General features: G+C 41.8%; 1 protein-coding gene across 1 annotated transcript in view; it reads right to left on the bottom strand.

The window, feature by feature from the left end:
- Window positions 1–21,658, bottom strand: part of LOC311509579 (NACHT, LRR and PYD domains-containing protein 12-like) — a 59,142-nt gene extending 37,484 nt beyond the window's left edge. The window contains exons 1-5 of the mRNA XM_084574811.1: window positions 21,339–21,658; window positions 20,150–20,235; window positions 17,387–17,724; window positions 15,434–17,232; window positions 15,179–15,352 (exon numbers count right to left, since the gene is read on the bottom strand). Of these exons, the coding sequence (XP_084430937.1) occupies window positions 15,179–15,352; window positions 15,434–17,232; window positions 17,387–17,724; window positions 20,150–20,235; window positions 21,339–21,412 (2,471 nt within the window). The 5' untranslated portion in view covers window positions 21,413–21,658. The remainder of the gene's footprint in view (window positions 1–15,178; window positions 15,353–15,433; window positions 17,233–17,386; window positions 17,725–20,149; window positions 20,236–21,338) is intronic.

Raw genomic sequence — 21,658 nt, 5'->3', positions numbered from 1 at the left:
TCTAATAATTGCACCAACAGTTGTTGCCTTCTCACCAAGCTGCTTGCCTATTGTCCTGTAGCCTATCCCAGCCATGTGCAGGTCTACAATTTTGTCTCTGGTGTCCCTAGACAGCTCTATGGTCTTGGCCATGGTGGAGCGGTTGGAGTGTGATCAATTATGTGTGTGGACAGGTGTCTTTTATACAGATAACGAGTTCAAACTGGTGCAATTAATACAGGTAACGAGTGGAGGATAGGAGGGCTTCTTAAAGACCAACTAACAGGTCTGTGAGAGCCAGAATCCTTGCTGGTTGGTAGGGGATCAAATACTTATTTCATGCAATAAAATACAAATGAATTATTTAAAAATCATACAATGTGATTTTCTGGATTTTTATTTTAGATTCTGTCTCTCACAGTTGAAGTGTACCTATGATGAAAATTACAGACCTCTCCATTCTTTATAAGGGGGGAAACTTGCAAAATCGGCAGAGTATCAAATACTTATTTTCCCCACTGTATATCACCTCTTTCACCCACTTCTCAAGTAATAATAAACAGAACTAGAAATCCGGTGCTGAGAAGACACAGACCTACAACGATTTTTCATACTGTAAACCAGGCCAGAACAATTAGGGATCCACAAGCCAAACCAAAGAGGCTACTGGGTGGACATTTAAATATACGTAGTATGGCACCTAAAGGTGAAGAGCTGGAACATCTACTCTGCAAGTCCAACTTTGACTGTGATAGATTGAAGTGATTTACAATTGAGGTTGTCACATTGTCGATCATTACTACAAAAGCCGTTAGTTGCTGTGTTATGTTTTTGTAACACTTACAATAGTATATTCCTATTAAACAATGCACAATAGATATGAGGAATAAGAATAACTAGAAAATTCCTGCGGAAATTTTGACTGTGCCGATGATGCTGCCGTCCAGTTGAAAAGTGTGCGTGCTAAATCATTTTATAAGGAAAATCATCATACTATATCACATTATTAAACTCAGCAACCCGGCAACAAAGTGACTGGATGGGTGTGAGTTTGATGTCATGCAGGGTACAACAAACCAAAGTGGATGACGAGGATGCAGTAGGCCTGGGTGAGAGAGAGACACTGAGAAGGGTCGTCCTTTATGCCCTTCTACAAACTGAAGGGCAGGTACAGGCAGCAGACCCCTCCCAGCTCCACCTGAAAGCCAGCATCAAATAAGGAAGAGAGTGGGAGGGATCGTCACACCCCCACCTTTAAGAGGGCTGTCCTCACTAGGATCCCCAGACTTCAAACAACACAGTACAGCTACTAGATAGCTTCACAATACCCACATAATGTCATGTAACATACTTAATATAACTCTTATGAGTGTTCAGCAGCTCATTATATATTTAAAAACATCATATTATATTAAATTACTCCAACTATATATATACTGTCATTAATGTTGTTACAAGCCACAAACGTTTCCTACTTTATGTGGTGGAATAATATATTTTTCAGTTTGACACAGTTTTATTTAAAAATATCTTCCCTTTAAATTGTAAAACTTCAACAATATGTTTTAACTTCAGTGCCGGTTTGATGATACCCAGATAGCAAGCCTAGTCGGCCCGATTCTGGCTGAGTGCCGGCAGTGTCGGCAGAGGTCCGTGTCGGCTGAACCACAGCAAACACAGTCGGCCCGATCTTGGCTGAGCGCTGCCACTGTCGGCAGAGTTCCATACGACTGAGGCACTGTCCCCCGTTGAATGGGCCGACACTGACACGCAGTAGCTGGGCCGACTACTTTGTTTCTTTACTTGGCCCGATAGAGGTTTGATGGGCTACTGCCAGAGTTCAAAGCAAGTTCGGCAGACGGATCTCATACAGTGTGTGGCCCGATACTTGAAGAACGGACATTGATCAGTATCGCGGCAAAAATGAAATATGAAGCTGTAGGCGGACACTAAACGTATATGGCCCAATTCTGCAAAATGACTGTCGGCCCATTATGTGGAAGAGAGGTAGAGCAACGTTTATCAGCAGATCCAATATATGCGACTTCATCAGCTAATATGTTTTTTTCCCAGAACACACTCCATTAATTAATGTTAGGCGATGTCAAAGGCTTACAAATCGGGGGATTTATTTCTGTAGACAGTTGACGAACAACAAACAAAATAGCCTAGTAGCCTATATCAAAGCAATTATATTAGTCTACACCTGTCATTTTTTTCTGTAGCCTAACATCTGAAAGTAGCCTATCACACTCCATAAAACAGCCTAATCCATGTTCGCGGCAAAAAAACACTATTGTATGGTGGATGAGCATTATACAGGAGACGGCCCGATTCCATTAAGTGGCTATCGGCCCGTTACCTATGGAACGGCCACAGGCCGACTTTCAACGGCCCCACGGAGCCAAGGCGGCGCGAATCTGTCTCATTTCTCGGACACCGATCTGGTAAGTGACACCTCTGAGATTTTACTTGCTTAATCATGAATGTAATGAGTGTAAAGGGTCATAGAAATAGCCTAAACATTCAACGAGGGCCTTTTAAAATATATGCATATTACTTACAAGACGTCTGATTTATGATGTAAATAGGATTCTCCCCGCAATTAAAGTTAATAAGGGCCATCTAGGTTAGTAGCATAGGCTACATAGATCATGCTCTGCCCATTAAATGCATAGTAAAATATTAAATGCCCGCATAGTCTACGCAAAATCGAAATATCGTGATATGTAGTGCTAACGTTGTTTAAAGTTAGTAAACTTAGCTAATAGCCTATTTGACAGCTGCCGGTATTAAGATTTAGGCCCCTTGAGCTAACGTTAGCATTTCAGAATTGGTTCATTCAGCTCATTCATTCATTGACGCACATTTTCAATTATCGTGGGTAACGTTAATGATCATCTTTTGGATTTTGCTTAACTCTTCAAATCGAATCTCTTTTATCTGTGCTAAATCAGCCATCCTTACACCAGAAGACTTTGACAAGATTTGGGAAAGAGTCTGTAGTATTTTGAATAACATTAAAGCTTGAATGTGGGGAATTAATTAAAAGACTCCATTTTCAAGAGTCTTTCCCAAATATTGTCAAAGTCTTCTGATATGGGTAGCATTACTCGACAATTATGCGCACTGCTGCTCTATCATAATTCCACTGCGTTAGAACCATTGAGAGTGAGGAGTCACGTGCCGATTTGGGTTGATTTGGGCGGGGTCTGAGCCGGTCGGCCATGATGGTAGGAGACTCTATCGGTTGCCAGGGGCAACGCCTTCAGAACTTAGCAGAGGCACGACTGAACATTCCAGAGCTCTTTAATTTTTGTGCGTTTATTATTTCGGCGGGACAGATCTACGAATACAAGAAAAGTAATAAAGTAAAGCAATGGAGAAAGTTAAGGCGAAAGAAGCTTACACCTACCGCAAAACAGCGGTAGGTGCGGTCGTGTTCGTGCGTTGTGTTTATTAAGACCAACAGAGACCGAACCACTGTTTTCGTTGATTTATTCGCCGTACCTGGCAGGACAGTCTCGTGAAACTTCCAAATAACTTGCTCTCACACTGTAGCGCAGGGAGACAGCGCAGGAAAAGTTGTCATAAAACATTTACTCAATACACGTCTACAGCTTCTACCAACGGACCTGAATCAAATAACTTTACATTTAAACTTTTAAGTTATATTTTTATTATTGAATTCATAATTTACACAATTTAGTGGACTGGATGGTCCTTGAATATGTTTATTATCGTTAATAAACAACGTTAGGTGTGCTGGTTGCTGTTTAAAGTTCTTACCATAAATGACATTATGATCTGAAAAAGACAGGTACATTTATATTTATTACAAGATGATTCTCTTTCAGTAACCAGTTAAAGTCATGGCTACCCTTGATCGCCCTTCCATGCCTGCTAAACATAGCAGGAAATGTAAGTATCATCTTGGCTTAATATTTGACTGGTATTAGTGTCTTTAAAGGACAAACATGTATTTAAAGTACTGGTATTATTTTTTTTCCATTTAACCCTTCAAATGTGACATAATAGTTTCATTAACTTATAGTTTTTTCCCTTCCATAGATACAGTGTGGATAATTGGTGACAGCCATATCCGGCGTGGGGCCCAGAGAGCTGCCACCACCACAGGAAGCAACCTTTGCCTGCCGGAAGTCCACATTTCCTGGTTTGGCTGGGGTGGACTACGGTGGAGCGGTCTTCTCCCCTTTTTTAACCACTCACTGCGAGGAAGAGCAGCTCCTGACCTCCTCGTGGTTCACTGTGGTGGGAACGACCTGGGGGCAGTCAGCAGTGTGAAACTGGTCGGACATATGAAGGAAGACCTCCAAGAACTTCATGGCCGACACCCTGGGATGAAAATCCTTATCTCAGCGCTGACACAAAGGTGCCGGTGGAAAGCAGTCTCCAATCCCAGGAAGATTGACAAAGCCAGGAAATTTGTCAACAGTGTCATGGCTGCATTTGTTTGTAGCATAAATGGTGCCATGATTGAGCACCCTCACATTAGGCATGACAGTCCAGGGTTATTTTTGGCAGATGGAGTTCATTTCACACCTAGGGGAAATGATATGTTTTTAAATACTTTAGCTATGTGCCTCAAAGACCACCTCCAAATGCAGTGACTTGACCTGAAATTACAGTTAGCAGTTACTGCTTTTGAATGTGGCCCTTGTGGCGCATTGTGTTTGCTTAGCATAAAGATAGCCTTGGCTGTCATGGCTAATGTTGAGTTTATAATTATAAGATTAATTAGATTGTTAAAACGATTGTTATAAATATCTGCAGCCATGACACTGTTACACTGTTAGTTTGTTCCTACTTGTAATCAATTTGTTATCAATTTGTAATCATTTTTTTTATTGTGTCTGTTATTATGTGTGTGTGTGTGTGTTCAAAGTGTGTTATCAATTTGTAATCAGTGTTTTTTAAATTATTATTGTCTGTCTTAATCATTTTTATCTTAATCATTGTTGCTGTTAATACAAGTTTTTTAATGAATTTCAGTTTATTGTCTTTATTGATGTTTGACCATTTCTGGGCCAATACAAGCCCAGCCGTCACTCAGCTACACCAGTTATGTAGTGTGTGGGCCAGTACAGGCCCGGGGGCCCAGCCGACACTCAGCCAACACTCGGCTACACCAGTTATGTAGTGTGTGGGCCAGTACAGGCCCGGGGGCCCAGCCGACACTCAGCCAACACTCAATCATATCAGTTTTACAGTGTGTGGGCCAGTACAGGCCCAGAGGCCCAGCCGACACTCAGCCGACACTCAGTTATATAGTGTGTGGGCCAGACCTGGGCCAACAGAATGCATGACAGTCATTTTACAGGGTGTGGTCCACACCTGGGCCAACAGAAACAATAAGAGTCATTTTACAGTGTGTGGGCCAGACCTGGGCCGACAGAAACAATAAGAGTCATTTTACAGTGTGTGGGCCAGACCTGGGCCGACAGAAACAATAAGAGTCATTTTACAGTGTGGGCCACATCTGGGCCAGAGCAAATTTTTTGTGTCATTTATCAGTGACTGGGCCATTGTTGGGCCGGAGGCCCAGCCAGAACTGGGCCGACACCCAGGCAACCCTGAGGCAAGGTAGTGGGCCAGAGGTGGGCCGATCAAATTTTGCTATCTGGGTAAGCTCCCGCTAGCAACGCGGCGAATTAGCCGACGGCTAACCCCACTAGCCTCCGCGTTAGCTCGCGGCTAACTCCCGCGGGTCCGCGGTTAAGTCCCGGTTAGCTCGCGGTTAAGTCCCGGTTAGATCGCGGTTAACTCGAGGCTAGCTCCGCTAGCTCGCTAACATACATGAACTATGCTGGAAGACTAGCCTAAGGCTAAAACATTGGGCGGCTAGTAGTTAACTTCTATTAACAGTTCAGCTATGTTGGGCACATGTTGGGCCCAACATAGGGCCCCCCCCCCCAAAAAAAAAATAACTCACGGGCTATATGAACTGAAATACAGCACTCAATCACCTTAACTACTACTAATAATAACACAGAAAAACATGCCTTGAGTCATGAAAATCCCTACATCAATATCCCTGTCAATATCCTATCAAGTCACTGATACTGTAGGTTTCTCCAAATTTACATACTAAACATGAAAACTTACCAAAACTTACCAATACCAAAAATAGTGATAGGATTTAACCATTTTGAATAAAATAATTAATGTGATGCATTACTTCCATCATTCATTCTTCTTGCTAAAACGAAATGAGAAACTAACTACCAGCAGACATGTAGCTTAGTTTGCCTAATGCCTAAAAAATAGCCTAGGCTGTGTGATAATGGGCTGCTTGTCTGCAAGCTATCTGTCTGATTATTTAGGCAAAACGTGGCAAACTCAGAATATAATAATTACCATATTTTCCGGACTATAAGGCGCACCTGAATATAAGCCGCACCAGCTAAATTTGGGGGAAAATACAGATTGTTCCATATATAAGCCGCACCCGACTATAAACCGCTGGTGTTTTAATGTTTAATTACCGTAAGGGTTTCTTCTACCACGGAGGGGAGTGTCGGGACAGAAATGACTGTTTGGAAACGCAAAGCGTCCCATTTATTTACTTTTGACAAACATAAATCTTTCGATCAATCAAACAAAAAATCAATCGATCAAACTTTAACATCTTTGACATTACAAACAGCATTCGTGCAGTGCACAAATAGGCTAATACAGGGATTCCCAAAGTGTGGTGCGCGCACCCCTGGGGGTGCGTGAACTGCCTCTAAGGGGGGCGCGAGATGAAAAATGCAATGGCGGAGAAGAAGCTATTCTTCTACGCACCGTGTATGCGCAACTAACAGAGCCAGCTGCGCTGCTCTTGAAAATCGTCAGATGGATCCTCATTTTTTATATCTGTTCCTGAGCCTATGCTCTTTGTTATTTATGTTGTGGGTCTTGTGTAACTTTATTACAATTTAGTTAAAATTACTGGCGTTCTAATTGTATTTCCATAACCGCTGTGTTATGATGACGTCGTTGTGTTAGCTCCACGGTCATTTACAGTTGCTGCAATTTTTGTTCAGTTCGGCTGAAAATATTATCCATATTTCCCCGAACTTCTCTGCTTTCTGCCTCTGAGCCTGTCACCATCCTCTTTGCTCTTAAAAGTGGAGCTTGTGCGTAACTTTGTTTCATTATTGTTATAAGAGTAGCGTGGCTCCTTTAAGGGGGTAGTACAGTGCACATGTGCGACCGTAACGTGTACGGGTGGTAGAGCGAGAGTAGAGCGAGTGCGCCGGTGAATGGAAGTAACAGCGAGACTGGTTAGCACAGCTATTAGGGAATTTAGCAATAAATGTACAGTTTATGTCATAGTTGTTGGTGAATAAAGGCTGTCGCTTCCTCAAGGACAGAAGCCCATACAGAAAAATCAAGGGAAAAAATATATTTACATATATGCAGCTGCATCCAACTTATGTTTAAATAGATGGCTACAATATATTGAATACATATATAGTACAAGTATGTATATATGCAAGTATATGTTGAACCCTGCACTGTAACATATATGTGGATATCTTATATGAAAGTCTATGCGCTGAATATATTCACTGAATAGATGCAAGTATATGTGGAACCCAGCACTGTAACATATATGTGGATATCTTATATGAAAGTCTATGTGCTGAATATATTCACTGAATAGACTTATTTGCATAGACATTGATGGGGGTGGGGGTTTACAGGGGGTGACAAAATGGTTGCTTGTACACTGTAAACCCGAACAGTACAAGTGTGTTAAAGAAAACGGGTTGTATTAACTCGAATTTTTAAAAAAGTTATTTTACCACAAATGTTCTAAGTTATTATAACTGATTTTTGAATTAATGTACATAGTGCTCAACCAATTTGATTCTTTTTTGTCATTGTACTCAAACAATTCGACCGTTATATGTGACGTCACGTACGTGCGTACGTGCTTCTTCAGCCCGCGCAAGCCGACGGTGCGTACGTGCTTCTTCAGCAGCAGCAAACACGAGCAGACTATAGTGCAAGAGAAAAGTCCGACATAACGGTAAGTTCCTTGAGTAATTAAGGCTTTATTTAACTATAGAAGTTAGATTTTTTTTGTTTTGTTTTTAAAAAAAACAGTTACAAAGTGCTTTACACACAAAAAAAAACATATACACCTATAACATTATATACATACACGTTGCTCGCTGTGAACGGGAAATGCGGAGAAAAGTTTTCAGCTTGTGAATTACTTCGATATTTCGACGTTGAAACGGATAAAGATTATTAAAAAAATGTATCCCGTGGGACTGTTGGTAAATTGTTAGCGGAGAAATGTGGTAGCATGCAGCAGTTTTCTCAACCTGCTTGGCAAATATTCAACCCATGGAACAACTTATGTTATTAAGTTTAGGCAGTTAAAGAGATATTTTTCGTCGCTAGACTGCTAACATTAGTGAATATTGAGGTGAAATGTGATTTTGTCAACCCGCTCAGCTGCACTGACCGCCATTACTTTATTCTTCTCTTTGAGTGCATCTCTTTGGTGAGTTACCTAATGTTTGCAACCTCATTGTAACATCGTCTTTTATTTTATGCATTGAATGTGTCGGCAGTTATTTAATGCATTTGAAACGTAAATGTGGATTGAACAAGCATTTGTCGGGTATGTATATTGCCGGTGGGGTTGGGGGGGTGCGAGCTGGCGGCGGATGCAAACTGGTAGGCTGGCACCAGCAGCGGAGATAACGTTTTAATTCCTGTCAGAATCGATTTGTGTGCGTTAAAAAACTGTTAAAAAAACCTGTAAAAATGTTCGCCTGCTTTTCAGGTGCTTGAACTACGTAAGTGCTAGCCAAGTGGCGCCTCGCGCCAGGGCGCTTGAGTGCACGCATTGAGACGCGAGAGGTATGTATCAACTCGTCTTACTTAAGCGAATAACATAGTTTAATATGAAAAAACCGTGGAGTGTTCTTTTAAACATGGGGGTCTAAACAGAAGTCATTAATTCCCTTTGGCAGATATCAATTTAATGTTGATTTTCTTTTGACCAATATGTTTGTTCTGACTGAATATAGCACTGCCACGAGCCATTTTTCATAAAAATGTTTAAAAAACAAAAAACAAAAAACAAACACCTGAATAATGAAAACACCTTTTCTGGTTCCTTGTTTCTGGTACATGGTCTTACAACTTTTTGCCATGTGGCATTGTCATTTTCAGTCAGAAGAAACATTGGTCAAGGGGAAATCAATATTTCCAGGGGTATGAATCATTTTGTTTATTATTTGCATATAACAAGAGCTTTTAAGATATTTCTGCACTTGATGTACGCCTTTTTGACCTTATTATGTACTTGTTATACTTATACTTAGTACTTGTTATATTGGCAAATCCTGCAAATGAAAGTTTCTTGTTTTGTGGAAAATAAACTAAATTGTCTTCCAAGATTTGTCAATACAAAAAGATTTTCACTTACACAAAGTCAAAATAAACTTAAAGTGTAAAAATGTCTTGTTATAAGCAAATAATATAATATAACAAGGCCATAATGGATGAGTTTATTTTATTCTATTTGCATGTCTTTCTCTCCAACTGGCTTTGTATTTCTCTCCAATTATTGTGATACACAACACTTTAGCATCTGTGCTTGTCACTAATATTTTGCATGCTCTGTTTTTATATGTTTCCAGAGGCCACCCAGAAGAAATTCCAAGGGACTCAGGCTGGATTGTTGGGGCAGGCGATTAATGCCAAGCTCACAGAGCTCAGATTTCAAAATAGAAATAAAATTAATTAAAATTCAGTAAAAGAAAGCAGAAGTGTTGTGTGTTTCTTCCTCTTTATATTGATATTATGGTTAATGTTAAGTAAACACAGTAATGAAATACCAATAAATGTTGAAAATAATAAACAATAGTAGAATGTGAACTCCATTTAAAGAATATATGAGAATATATGTGAGAAATATAGGTCTGACATATATCGGTCATGTGACCAATTGTCATCAGGCGTCACGTGACCATGCTTCTTAGTGCAATATATTTAAATATATGTACTTATATGTAGGAAATATAAGAAAGTTGCCAATTTCGAATATGTACTTATAGGGTGACATATATTGACTTAGACTTAGACTTAGATAAACTTTATTGATCCACAAGGGAAATTGCTTGGTTACAGTAGCTTAGTTGTCCATAAAAAACACACACAGATAAAACAAAAGATTAAATTAAATAAAATAGAAATAAAAAATAAGTAGAATAAAAATCAAGTAACATAAAATAGAAATAGTATAAGCCAAAATGTACAAATTATCATATTAGCATATGAACAAATGTACAAGAAATGGAAGAATATAAATTATATATATAAATTATATATACAGGGTAAGGTATAAGGTGCAGTAGTGTCCATTGACATTAATAACACTGAGTTATCTGTCACAGAAAGGTGAGTTGTTGTACAACTGGACAGAGAATGGTATGAAAGTAGTCCTGTAGCGTTCAGTGTGGGAGCGGAGCTGGATCAGTCTGTTGGAGAATGAGCTCCGCTGCCCCTCTATTGTCTGGTGGAGTGGATGTGACGGATTGTCCATGATGGAGAGCAGTTTGTCCAGTGTCCTCCTGTCCCTCACTGAGACAAACGTCTCCAACTTACTGCCAATCACATGACCAGCCTTTCGGATCAATTTGTCAATCCTACTTATGTCCTTTTTGCTGGTGCTGCTACCCCAACAAACCACAGCAAAGTACAGGGCACTCTCAACAACAGAAACATCTCCAGCAACTTGCTGCATACGTTAAAAGACCTGAGCGTCCTCAGGAAGTAGAGTCTACTCAGTCCCTTCTTGTACACAGCATCACTGTTGTCCCTCCAGTCCAGTCTGCTGTTCATGTGGACTCCCAGGTACTTATAATGGTCCACTACTTCAACCTCCAGACCCTGGATGGTGATGGGCTCCACTGGTGTCCTCTTCTTCCTGAAGTCCATGACCAGCTCCTTGGTCTTGTCCACATTCAGGAGTAGGTGGTTAGTCTGGGACCACTCCACAAAGTCCGCGATCAGTGTCCTGTAGAGGTGTGCGATACCGCTAGATTTGGTATCGATCCGATACCAAGTAAATACTGGGCCAGTATCGCCGATACCGATACCGATATCGATACTTTTTAAAAATTAAGGTGGATGCACCATCAGTCTGAATCAATCTAAATCTGAATTAATTCTCATGACATTTTAAGTGTTTTCGTGATTTGCCTTTTGGATTATTAATCAATTAAAGTTCAGTACAGAATTTGGTTTATAAGTAAATAGAAAATACTTTATCACAATAAAAGTTTTTGTTCAGAAACAACACAAAATGATCACTTGAGGACAAATAAAAACAAATTATTTTTCAGGCATGTTCAGAAACTACAATAAAAACTTAATCTCTCCCTTCATTGAACTTCTTTCTGGATTTTCTTTTCTTAAATAAACAAAGTGTAGAAAATTATCACTCCACAACAAATATTATAAATAATGTAAGGACGTGTTTAGGAAGTACAATACAACACAAAAATAAGACAACATTTCTCCCCTTTAGTGCACTTTTTTTCGTCGTATCAGCGATCTGTAGGGGCCAAGTGGGCGGGGATTTTAAAAATTTCTATATGCTTTTACAAGTTTGTTGTGTTACCACTGTATCTTACCACCTTTTTACAAATAGCACGACTTGCTATCGTTTCATTTTCGGCCCGAAAATATAACCAAACAGACCTATTCTTTCTCTCGTTGTGTGTAATGCGTTGCTGCTGGCCGAGCCTGGCTGGTAGCGGTGGGCGGTGTTCGGTCACCTGGCGCTGCGGAGTCACATGATGGTACAACAAACACACGCGAGGGGGAGGAGGAGCAAAACGAGCCTGATCTGCTCTGTGACAGCAGCGGCGTCTAGACAAACAGAGTCGGGTCGCTTCTTTAATGAAACGAGAGAAACTGAAACTTAAGTATCGATCTCATTACATTGGTATCGATCAATCTCGATACCAACGTTGGTATCGATATTATCGATATTTGGATCGATCCGCCCACCTCTAGTGTCCTGTACTCCACCTCCCGTCCATCTCTAATACACCCAACCACTGCAGAGTCATCAGAGAACTTCTGCAGGTGGCAGGACCCAGAGCTGTACTGGAAATCAGAGGTGTAGAGAGTGAACAGAAATGGAGACAGGACAGTCCCCTGTGGTGCCCCCACATTACTGACAACAGTATCAGACAGGGAGCCCCCCAGCCGCACAAACTGGGGCCTGTCAGACAAGTAATCAGTAATCCAGGAAACAATGGAAGAGCTGACACCCATCCTGAGCAGCTTCTCACTCATCAGAAAGGACTGAATGGTGTTAAAAGCACTGGAGAAATCAAAGAACATGATCCTCACAGAGCCCTTTCCACCATCCAGGTGAGAGTGAGCACGGTGCAGCAGGTAGATGACAGCATCATCCACACCAACATGAGGCTGATACGCAAACTGAAGAGGGTCCAAGACAGGGGTCACCTGGGGTCTCAGCTGAGCCAGGATGAGTCTCTCCAGGACCGTCATGACATGTGACATCAGTGCAACCGGTCTGAAGTCGTTGAGGCCAGATGGGATGGGCTTCTTGGGCACCGGCACTACACAGGATGTTTTCCATAGCACCGGTATCCTTTCCAGCTTCAGACTCAGGTTGAAGATGAAGTGCAGGATGCCAGACAGCTGTGAAGCGCAAGTCCTCAGGACCCGGGGGTTGACACGATCTGGGCCTGCTGTCTTGCCTTGCTTGACTCTCTCCAGCTGTCTTCTCACCTGGCCAGGCATCACAGTCATAGGGCTGGTCTTCTCAGTGGGGGTGGGAGTAGGGGGGATAGCTCGTTGGCTCTGTCTGGTCCACCGTCCTGTTGTTTGGCTTTGATGTTGAAGCCAGTGATCAGCATCATGCCCCTCCACACGTCCCGGGTGCTGTTCTGCTGGAGCTTGGCCTCCAGCTTCATCCTGTAGGCGTCCTTACACTCCTTCAGCTGGACCTTGAGTTGCCACTGTGTCCTCTTCAACTCGTCCTTATCTCCAGATCTGTAGGCCTGCTTCTTCTTGTTCAGCAGATCCTTCAGCTGGCTGGTGATCCAGGGCTTGTTGTTAGGATAACAGTGGACAGTCCTTGTAGGGATTACTGTATCCTCACAGAAGTTTATATAGTCTGTGATGCAGTCTGTCATGCTGTCTATCTCATTCCCGTGGGGCTGGCAGAGCACATCCCAGTTGGTGGTATCAAAGCAGTCCTGCAGAGCGTCACGAGCCTCCCCACTCCACCTCCTAACTGTCCTCGTGGAGACAGGCTGTCTCTTCACTGCAGGGACATACTCAGGTGTTAACAACACCAAGTTGTGATCAGACCGTCCCAGTGGGGGCAGGGTAGTGGCACTGTATGCATCTATAAACTGTCTGTTTATAGAAAAGAAAACACATGTTGGACACTAATGCTTGCGTTGGAGCTGTATTTCTAGATCTGAGAAAGGCATTTGACACCGTAAATCATGAAATTCTTCTGTCTAAATTAACATATTTTAATTTTTCTTTGGAGGCAATTCAGTGGATAAAATCATATTTAGAATTCAGGAAACAGTGTGTCTGCATCAACAGTGTCAAATCAGCTTTTCTAGACGGCCCTGTTGGTCTACCTCAGGGGTCAATACTTGGCCCTCTGTTTTTTTCTATGTATATTAATGACCTGCCAAATTCATGTGTAAATGTTGATTTCAAATGTACGCTGACGACGCTGTGGTCTTCACTAGTGCAGCCTCTGTTCTTACTTCAGCTATGGTTCCTGTAAATGAGTGGCTTCATAAATCTTGCCTGCTACTAAACACAACTAAAACTGTTTGTATGATGTTCACAAAGCAACCATGGGACATCAAACATTCAGGTGTATTTTTGGGAGGACAGGAAGTAGAAACTGTTTCCGAATTCAAGTACCTTGGTGTGACCCTTGATTCCACACTATGTTTCTGGAGCCACATTAAAGGAATTCTAAAACAGAGAAATTCAATTTCAAAAATTTTAAACAAATACGCCCTTTCATAACACTTGGTGCTGGTCGAATGTTTTTAAATTCAATCATTCTGTCACACATTGAATATTGTATTACATGTTGATCACTGGCAGGTGTAAATACATCTTACTTATTTTTTATATATTTTTGTACAACTTTTATTCTATTGTATTTGCTCTGTTAACTAGCAACTGTCACTTTATGGGAGCAACAGCAACAAAACAATTTCCTTGAAGGATTAATAAAGTATTCTGATTCTGATAAATACATGCAAAATCATTGAATCACTCTATAAGAAATCTTTCAAGGTCTTTGATAGAAATGTAATTTAACGTTTGTAATGTCTTAAAAAAAGCACAACTTACTGAGCCTTGAGAATTTTAAAAATCTTAAATTTGCTTGTTTAAAGTACAAGGTGGTTCACGGACTTGCCCCACCTCCCATGTCTGACTTTGTTAAAAAAGATCTCACAGTGGTCTCAGGACCAGGGCCTCCTCTAGAGGGAACTGTGAGGTAGCCACACAGAAAAACAGCCTTTGGACAAAATGCTCTTTCTGTAAAGACCAGTAAGATCTGGAACAGTCTTCCACTGTCCATAAGGGAGTGTCACACATTACAAACCTTCAAAACTCACCTCAAGCAGTGGTTGAAATTAAACCAGTCTTGAAACCATTGACTTTTATCTTCTTAGCAATGTACTGTCTTGTGATGTCCTCTTATTGTCACCTGTTGTCCTGTCCTATGTCTTATCATGTTTTTGTGTTACCTGCCTAGGGACTGCGGATGCAAATTAGCATTGTTGCTATAATCCGGCATATTTGCGTCTATTGCTGTCTGAATAGATGTTCATTAATGTTCACTGTCCCTATCAAATAAATAAATAAATAAGATGCTGCAGACCTCATTACAGGATCAATATCTCCTCCTCACACATGTTGGACTACAAACTGTTGATTAGTTCTTTGATTCCAGGACCTTCTTCTTCCTGGATTTGGTGTCTCAGGAGGTTTGTGTCATTCAAATGTTAAAGGAGAAGTTGACATGTTCAAGTGTGTCTTCCAACAACTCCTTTTCTATCTGACAGTCCTGACAAGAGAACTCATCTAAACTGGATCTCCATTCTTCAGAAGCCTGATAAAAAAATAAATGAAAACTGACCTCAGAGTCTCCAGTTTACAGTTTGGACTCTCCAGTCCAGCAGACAGCAGCTTCACTCCTGAACCCCTCAGGTTGTTGTGACTCAGGTCCAGATGTTTGAGATTAGAGGACTGGGAGCTGAGAACTGAAGACAGAGCTTTACAGCTTCTCTTTGAGAGGTTACAGTTACTCAGTCTGAAAAGACAATGACAGAAAACCCTTTAACTTTTGTGACCAGCTGACAGGTTGCTGTGCATTTATTGATAATGTACTTACAGAGCTGTGTTGGAGGCTTTGACCACTGGCAGCAGCCTCAGAAGAGCCTCCTCTGAATCACAGTATTTCTTCAGGTCAAACTCATCCAGATCTTCTTCTGATGACAGTAAGATGAAGACGAGAGCTGACCACTGAGCAGGAGACAGTTTATCTGTGGAGAGACCTCCTGATCTCAGGGACTGTTGGATCTCCTCCACTAGAGAACCATCATTCATTTCATTCAGACAGTGGAACAGATTGATGCTTCTCTCTGCAGAAAGATTCCCTCTGATCTTCTTCTTGATGTACTTGACTGTTTCCTGATTGGTCTGTGAGCTACTTCCTGTCTGTGGCAGTAGGCCTCGTAGGAGAGCCTGATTGGTCTGCAGCGAAAGACCCAGGAGGAATCGGAGGAACAAGTCCAGGTGTCCATTTGGACTCTGTAAGGCCTTGTCCACAGCACTCTGATGGAGACGTGTTAGTTTAGGTTTGTTACTAAAGAGTTTAGACAACAGAGATGATTCTTTTTTCTCTTCCATCAGGTTGACATCAGAGTTGATGAAGGTCAGATGGACATGAAGAGCAGCCAGAAACTCCTGAACGCTCAGATGGACGAAGCAGAACACCTTGTCCTGGTACAGTCCTTTCTCCTCTTTAAAGATCTGTGTCAACACTCCTGAGTACACTGAGGCTGCTCTGATATCGATGTCACACTCTGTCAGGTCTGATTCATAGAAGATCAGGTTTCCTTTCAGCAGCTGATCAAAAGCCAGTTTTCCCAGAGACTCAATCATCTTCCTGCTCGTTTTATTCCAGTGTGGATCTGTCCCAACTCCTCCATCAAACTTGACCTTCTTCACTTTGGTCTGAACCACCAGGAAGTGGATGTACATCTCAGTCAGGGTCTTGGGCAGCTCTCCTTCCTCTCCGGTTTCCAACACATCCTCCAGAACTGTAGCAGAGATCCAGCAGAAGACTGGGATGTGACACATGATGTGGAGGCTTTGTGATGTCTTGATGTGGGAGATGATCCTGCTGGCCTGCTCCTCATCTCTGAATCTCTTCTTGAAGTACTCCTCCTTCTGGGAGTCAGTGAACCCTCTGACCTCTGTCACCATGTCAACACACTCAGGAGGGATCTGATTGGCTGCTGCAGGTCGTGTGGTTATCCAGAGGCAAGCAGAGGGAAGCAGGTCCCCCCTGATGAGGTTTGTCAGCAGCACATCCACTGAGGTGGACTCTGTAACATCAGTCAGGATCTCAGTGTTGTGAAAGTCCAGAGGAAGTCGACACTCATCCAGACCATCAAAGATGAACACAACCTGGAACTCTTCAAAGCTGCAGATTCCTGCTTCTTTGGTTTCAGTAAAGAAGTGATGAACAAGTTCCACCAAGCTGAACTTTCTCTCTTTCAACACATTCAGCTGTCTGAAAGTCAATGGAAACATGAAGAGGATGTCCTGGTTGGCTTTGTCTTCAGCCCAGTCCAGAGTGAACTTCTGTGTTAAGACTGTTTTCCCAATGCCAGCCACTCCCATTGTCATCACTCTTTTGGTTGGTTTATGTCTTCCAGGTGAGGCTTTAAAGAGGTCTTCTTGTCTGATAGTTGTTTCTGGTCTGTGTGGTTTCCTGGATACTGTCTCAATGTGTCTGACCTCATGTTCATCATTGACCTCTGCAGTCCCTCCCTCTGTGATGTAGAGCTCTGTGTAGATCTCATTCAGAAGGGTTGACTTTCCTGCTTTAGCAATCCCCTCAAACACAGACTGGAACTTCTCCTTCAGAGCAGATTTAAGTTCACGTTGACACCTGTCAAGAGCCTCTGAGTGATAAAACAACAGACAATCAGATCATCTGATGTGTTGTAGATCAGTTTACTGTATACGACATCAAGAAAGACTAACTGGACCCTTTGGAACTATCTGCATTTATACATAAACGTATCCTCACATCTGGTCAGGTCTTCTGAGTTACTCTGCTCAAGCAAACGTTAACACAACCATCACCAGAGAAACACTTGGCCTCACCTTTCTGAGCAGGTTGATCAGAGGACAAACCCAGGTGACAGGAAAGAGCAGGATCTATGGACTGAAGACGTTGGATCATCTTCCTGCAGGCCTTCTCTCCCTTTTTCTTCACAGTGTCAGTGAAGTGGCGTACTTTGTCTGCTGTGACTGGGTTCTTCTCAGATATTGATGCTTTCTCCAACTCAGTCAAGACACTGTCTGTTACGAGGGCCTCAAGGAGCTGTGTAAGGACTTCTATCGAGATCCTTTTCACCAACTCTGTCCGCATTTTGGCAACCCACACCTCTACAGGAACAAGGACACGTCCATTCAGATATTCTGCAACTTTCAAAGAAGTCATATTTCCTCTGTTCCCTGCAGGGATCCCTCAGTCTTACCTGCCATGTGAAGTCTACAGATATCTAAAGATGGTTATCTGAAGAGCAGTCGCTTGGTTTTGATGGAATCAATTTGAAAGTCTTTTGGAGGAACAAGGATGTAAAGCTTCCTGAGATGAGCCCCCACTCTCTCACTCCCTGGGTTCCTCTACCATCATCCGTCTACACATTCTTTCTTTTCATGTCTTCACTTTGTCATTTTCATCCCACCTCCTCCGATTGTTTTCATCCCATCCCCTTCAACCATTTTCATCCCATCTCTTTCGACTGTTCTAATCAGCTTAACTCTTTTCATCCCATCTCCTTAACGCTTTTCATCCCATCCCTCAACCCTTTTCATCCCATCGTCTCCAACCCTTCTCATCCCATCCATCGGCCCTTTTCATCCCATCCCCTCTGACTTTTGTGATCCCATCTCTTCCAACCATTTTAACCCTCCTGTTGTCTTTTCAAAATATAAACTGTCACAACTTTGGTTTTCTTCCATATAATTCCCTGAAAATGACATGGATGGTCCCCTGCTATGGTCTTTACAGCTCAAATTAATTATGACTATATTTGTTAAATTATGTGTGTTTTATCAAAATTTATAACACTGGTTGTCTTCCCGGGTCAATTTGACCCAGTCATATTTAGTGGAGCAATGGGTCACACTATTGTGTTTTTCAGCACAATTAACACACGCACAAACATACAATCACCCACACACACCCACCCATCCACACAGCCAAACTGAGATTAGAAATACACTATAATTGCACTGTATTTCTGTGTTTATCATTTTATAAAGAAGATCAAAGAAAGAGTTTTTAAAATAAATGCTGCACTTTGCAAATTATATTGCTTTACTCTCTTATTTATGAAAACAAGTGCATCAGTAAATGTTGACCTTAGGGTAGCCTGACTAATGGTTTACATATACAAATCAGTAGTTATGCCAAATAACTTATAATATCTTCTATATTAGGTTTATTTTCATAAAACATGTCTAAAAGAAGTTAAAAATGTGTGGCAATGACATGTCATAAAGTAGGCCAAAAAAATGTAACACAGAATGGTGTAATCATTTTACACATTTACATTGAAACCAACTGAACATTGACATATACCAGCCTGTGATAATGGATCAACACATATGCCTTTAATCATAAGCATAGTGAATTTTATTTTTTTTTTTACTCAAAAACGAGTTGTACTTTTTAGTAAATTAGGTGTATCGTACCATAAACTACAAAACTAAATATAAAATTTATGTTACTGTGTTGGAAAAAAGTTCAATTAAAAGGTGAAAAAAAGAAAAAAAATATACATCATTGTTACGAACAGTGCTGTTTTTTTGTTCAGGAGTGAGACATCAGCCTGAGAGCATCTTTGTTCAGAAGCGGTGGCCGATGTAGATTGGCTGGAGCCCGGGATTGGCTGTTCGGGGAGGCTAGGCCGATTTAAATGTCCTGCATCTCCGCCACCCAAAAGATCGTGATTTCCGACTAGAGAGAGCTGTGGCTGTGTGACATTTTGTTGCTTATACTTTGTAGCTATCCTTAGAGTGGTTTTGTGAGTGCGTCCCTCACAGATGTGTAATTCCTGTGAGGCTATTTTTCTTTTGTTAGTGATTTATTTTAGGAAGCAGTAAGGGTGAACTGCCATTTTATTTTCGAAACCGTTTTCTCCTGTTTTTGTTAAGTTTGGTAGTTAGGTTTAGAGAATGTCTTTTTGTTCGTTTTTATTTGCATTTAGGTTTTAAGTTAGACTTTGAGAACCAGGTAGCTGGGTTTTTTGTTTGATGTTTTGGCCTTAGTTCACCCTGAAGACAAGCTTCATTTTCTTTTTGTATATAAATTGTGTATTCACTTGTTCACTTGTGTGTGTGGAGAGAATAAAAGGGTCACTTTTGTCACAATCGTTCTTCGTCCAATGATATTTATGTTGCTTCTTCAAACCCCTAGACCGGGACGTAACAATCATGTTTTATAAGCAGTCAAAACAGCCCGGGTCAAATTGACCCAGGAGGACAAAAGGTGTGTAGTAAACGCGAAGACGATACGAGGGTTAATCCCTTCCCCTCTGATCCTTTTCATCCCATCCTCTCTGACCCTTTTCATCCCAACCCTCAAACCATTTTCATCCCATCCTTTCTGACTCTTTTCATCCCATCTTCTCTGACCCTTTTCATCCCACCCCTGAATACTAACTGATGTACAAACAGTTCTCGTTTTCCGGTTCCTCGTTGGAACATTTTATTTTAATCAGTTCATCCAACCATCTGCTGTGAACCGTCTCTACATCTCACCTGAGCTTCAGGTTCAACTCAAGGTAGCACAGTAAAAACATACCTGCTGTAACGACGGCTTCATTGTCCAATGGTGGGAGTTCAGCCTGGTCCCCAGAGACCACATGGGCAGGTCTGAGGGGCTGAAGGCTGCAGAGAGATGGGGGAGATGGTTTTACTGATGAATGACTGACAGGTCTGTGTAGAGGTTTCTGAGAACTCAGTCATCATAAACTCTGACATAATGTGAGCACGCTGTCTGAAGCCACAGACGTTTCATTCTCAGGTACTTTGTGCTTATGGAGGCTCTTAGAACAGCTTGTTGGGCCCTTGAACCTTGGACAATGATCTATGTTCATGATGAGCAGCTGGTTACTTCTGCAGGGAGCGGCCGACCTTTAACCTCACATGAAACTGTTTGAGATCAACGTCGCATCACAACATGCTCTCTAGTTTCTGTTGTTGGTCTCATCTCTGACGTTCTCTCAGCTGAAACAGACTTTATAGACAGAGTGATCTTCTTCAGAGTTAGTTTCAGATGAGATGGTCCGTTATTGATCCACAGTGGATAGAACAGTAGCACACAGGATCAGAGCAGACATTAAGTGCGTACAGTACCAAAGTATTAAGTATGGCTGAGTAGCAGCGCTGTCAAGAAGGCTCAGTACTCTAGTTAAATCTAGTAGCTACAGTTAGCCTGTACACCTATCAGTAGCGCTGCTCATTCATTTGACTTGCAGCTATCCTGTGTAGTTGTAGATCTCAGTAACAGTGGACATTCACTGGTTAGTTCAAAGTTCCACTTGTAGATTGTGTTGATCTTCTGTTTAGTGGCAACATGTTGCAGTAGAGCAGCAGTAGTTGCTCTTCTAGTAGTTATTGTGTATGTAGCACAGTGGGACCAGGACAAACAGGATCTGACACCTCTGCATGTTTTCATCAACATCTTGTGGAAGTGACAATAAACAGGACTTGAATGGACTTGAATGTGCTGTAGAAGAAGTCAAACTAGTGGACTATGAATGAAATCCTCAAATACTGAGCTGTAACTACACCATGCACAGAAAGATAATCCTGGTGTGAGCAGGCTGTGGTTATTCAGCTGGATGTCACTGCTCACAGTTCAACATCAGGCTGCTGCTCAAGGCTTATGAAGCTTGAATATAGTCCTGGACTCTTAACCTTTCTGTCCAGTGTCCTGATGTCTTGGAGTGACGTCTTTAACTCACAACACTTAGAAATGGTCCTCTCACCTCTGAGCTTTGCTCTGGTTCAGAGTGGTTGTAGAGGGACGGACTCCCTCCTGTCTGTCCTCACTCTGGTCCATGCTGCTGAATTCACATCAGCTCACACTTTGTCCTTCACCTGCAGAGGAAACACACATCATTCATCTGAACATCCACTGAAACCATCTCAGCTGCTCCTCTTCTCTGCTTGAAGCTTCTACTATCAGTCCACTAGATGGAGCCATGGAGGACACACATGATGCCTTCACTGACCCTCAGTCTGTCTCCATGTGTATTTAATGAAGCTGCTGTCCACATAAAGACACAGACACTGACTTGATTTAAAT

The sequence above is a fragment of the Chelon labrosus genome, assembly GCF_963514085.1.
Source record: "Chelon labrosus genome assembly, chromosome: 24".
In the NCBI taxonomy this organism is placed as follows: Eukaryota; Metazoa; Chordata; class Actinopteri; order Mugiliformes; family Mugilidae; genus Chelon; species Chelon labrosus.
The sequence above is the reverse complement of the archived record's forward strand: the minus strand, read 5'-3'. Positions and strand labels throughout refer to the sequence as shown.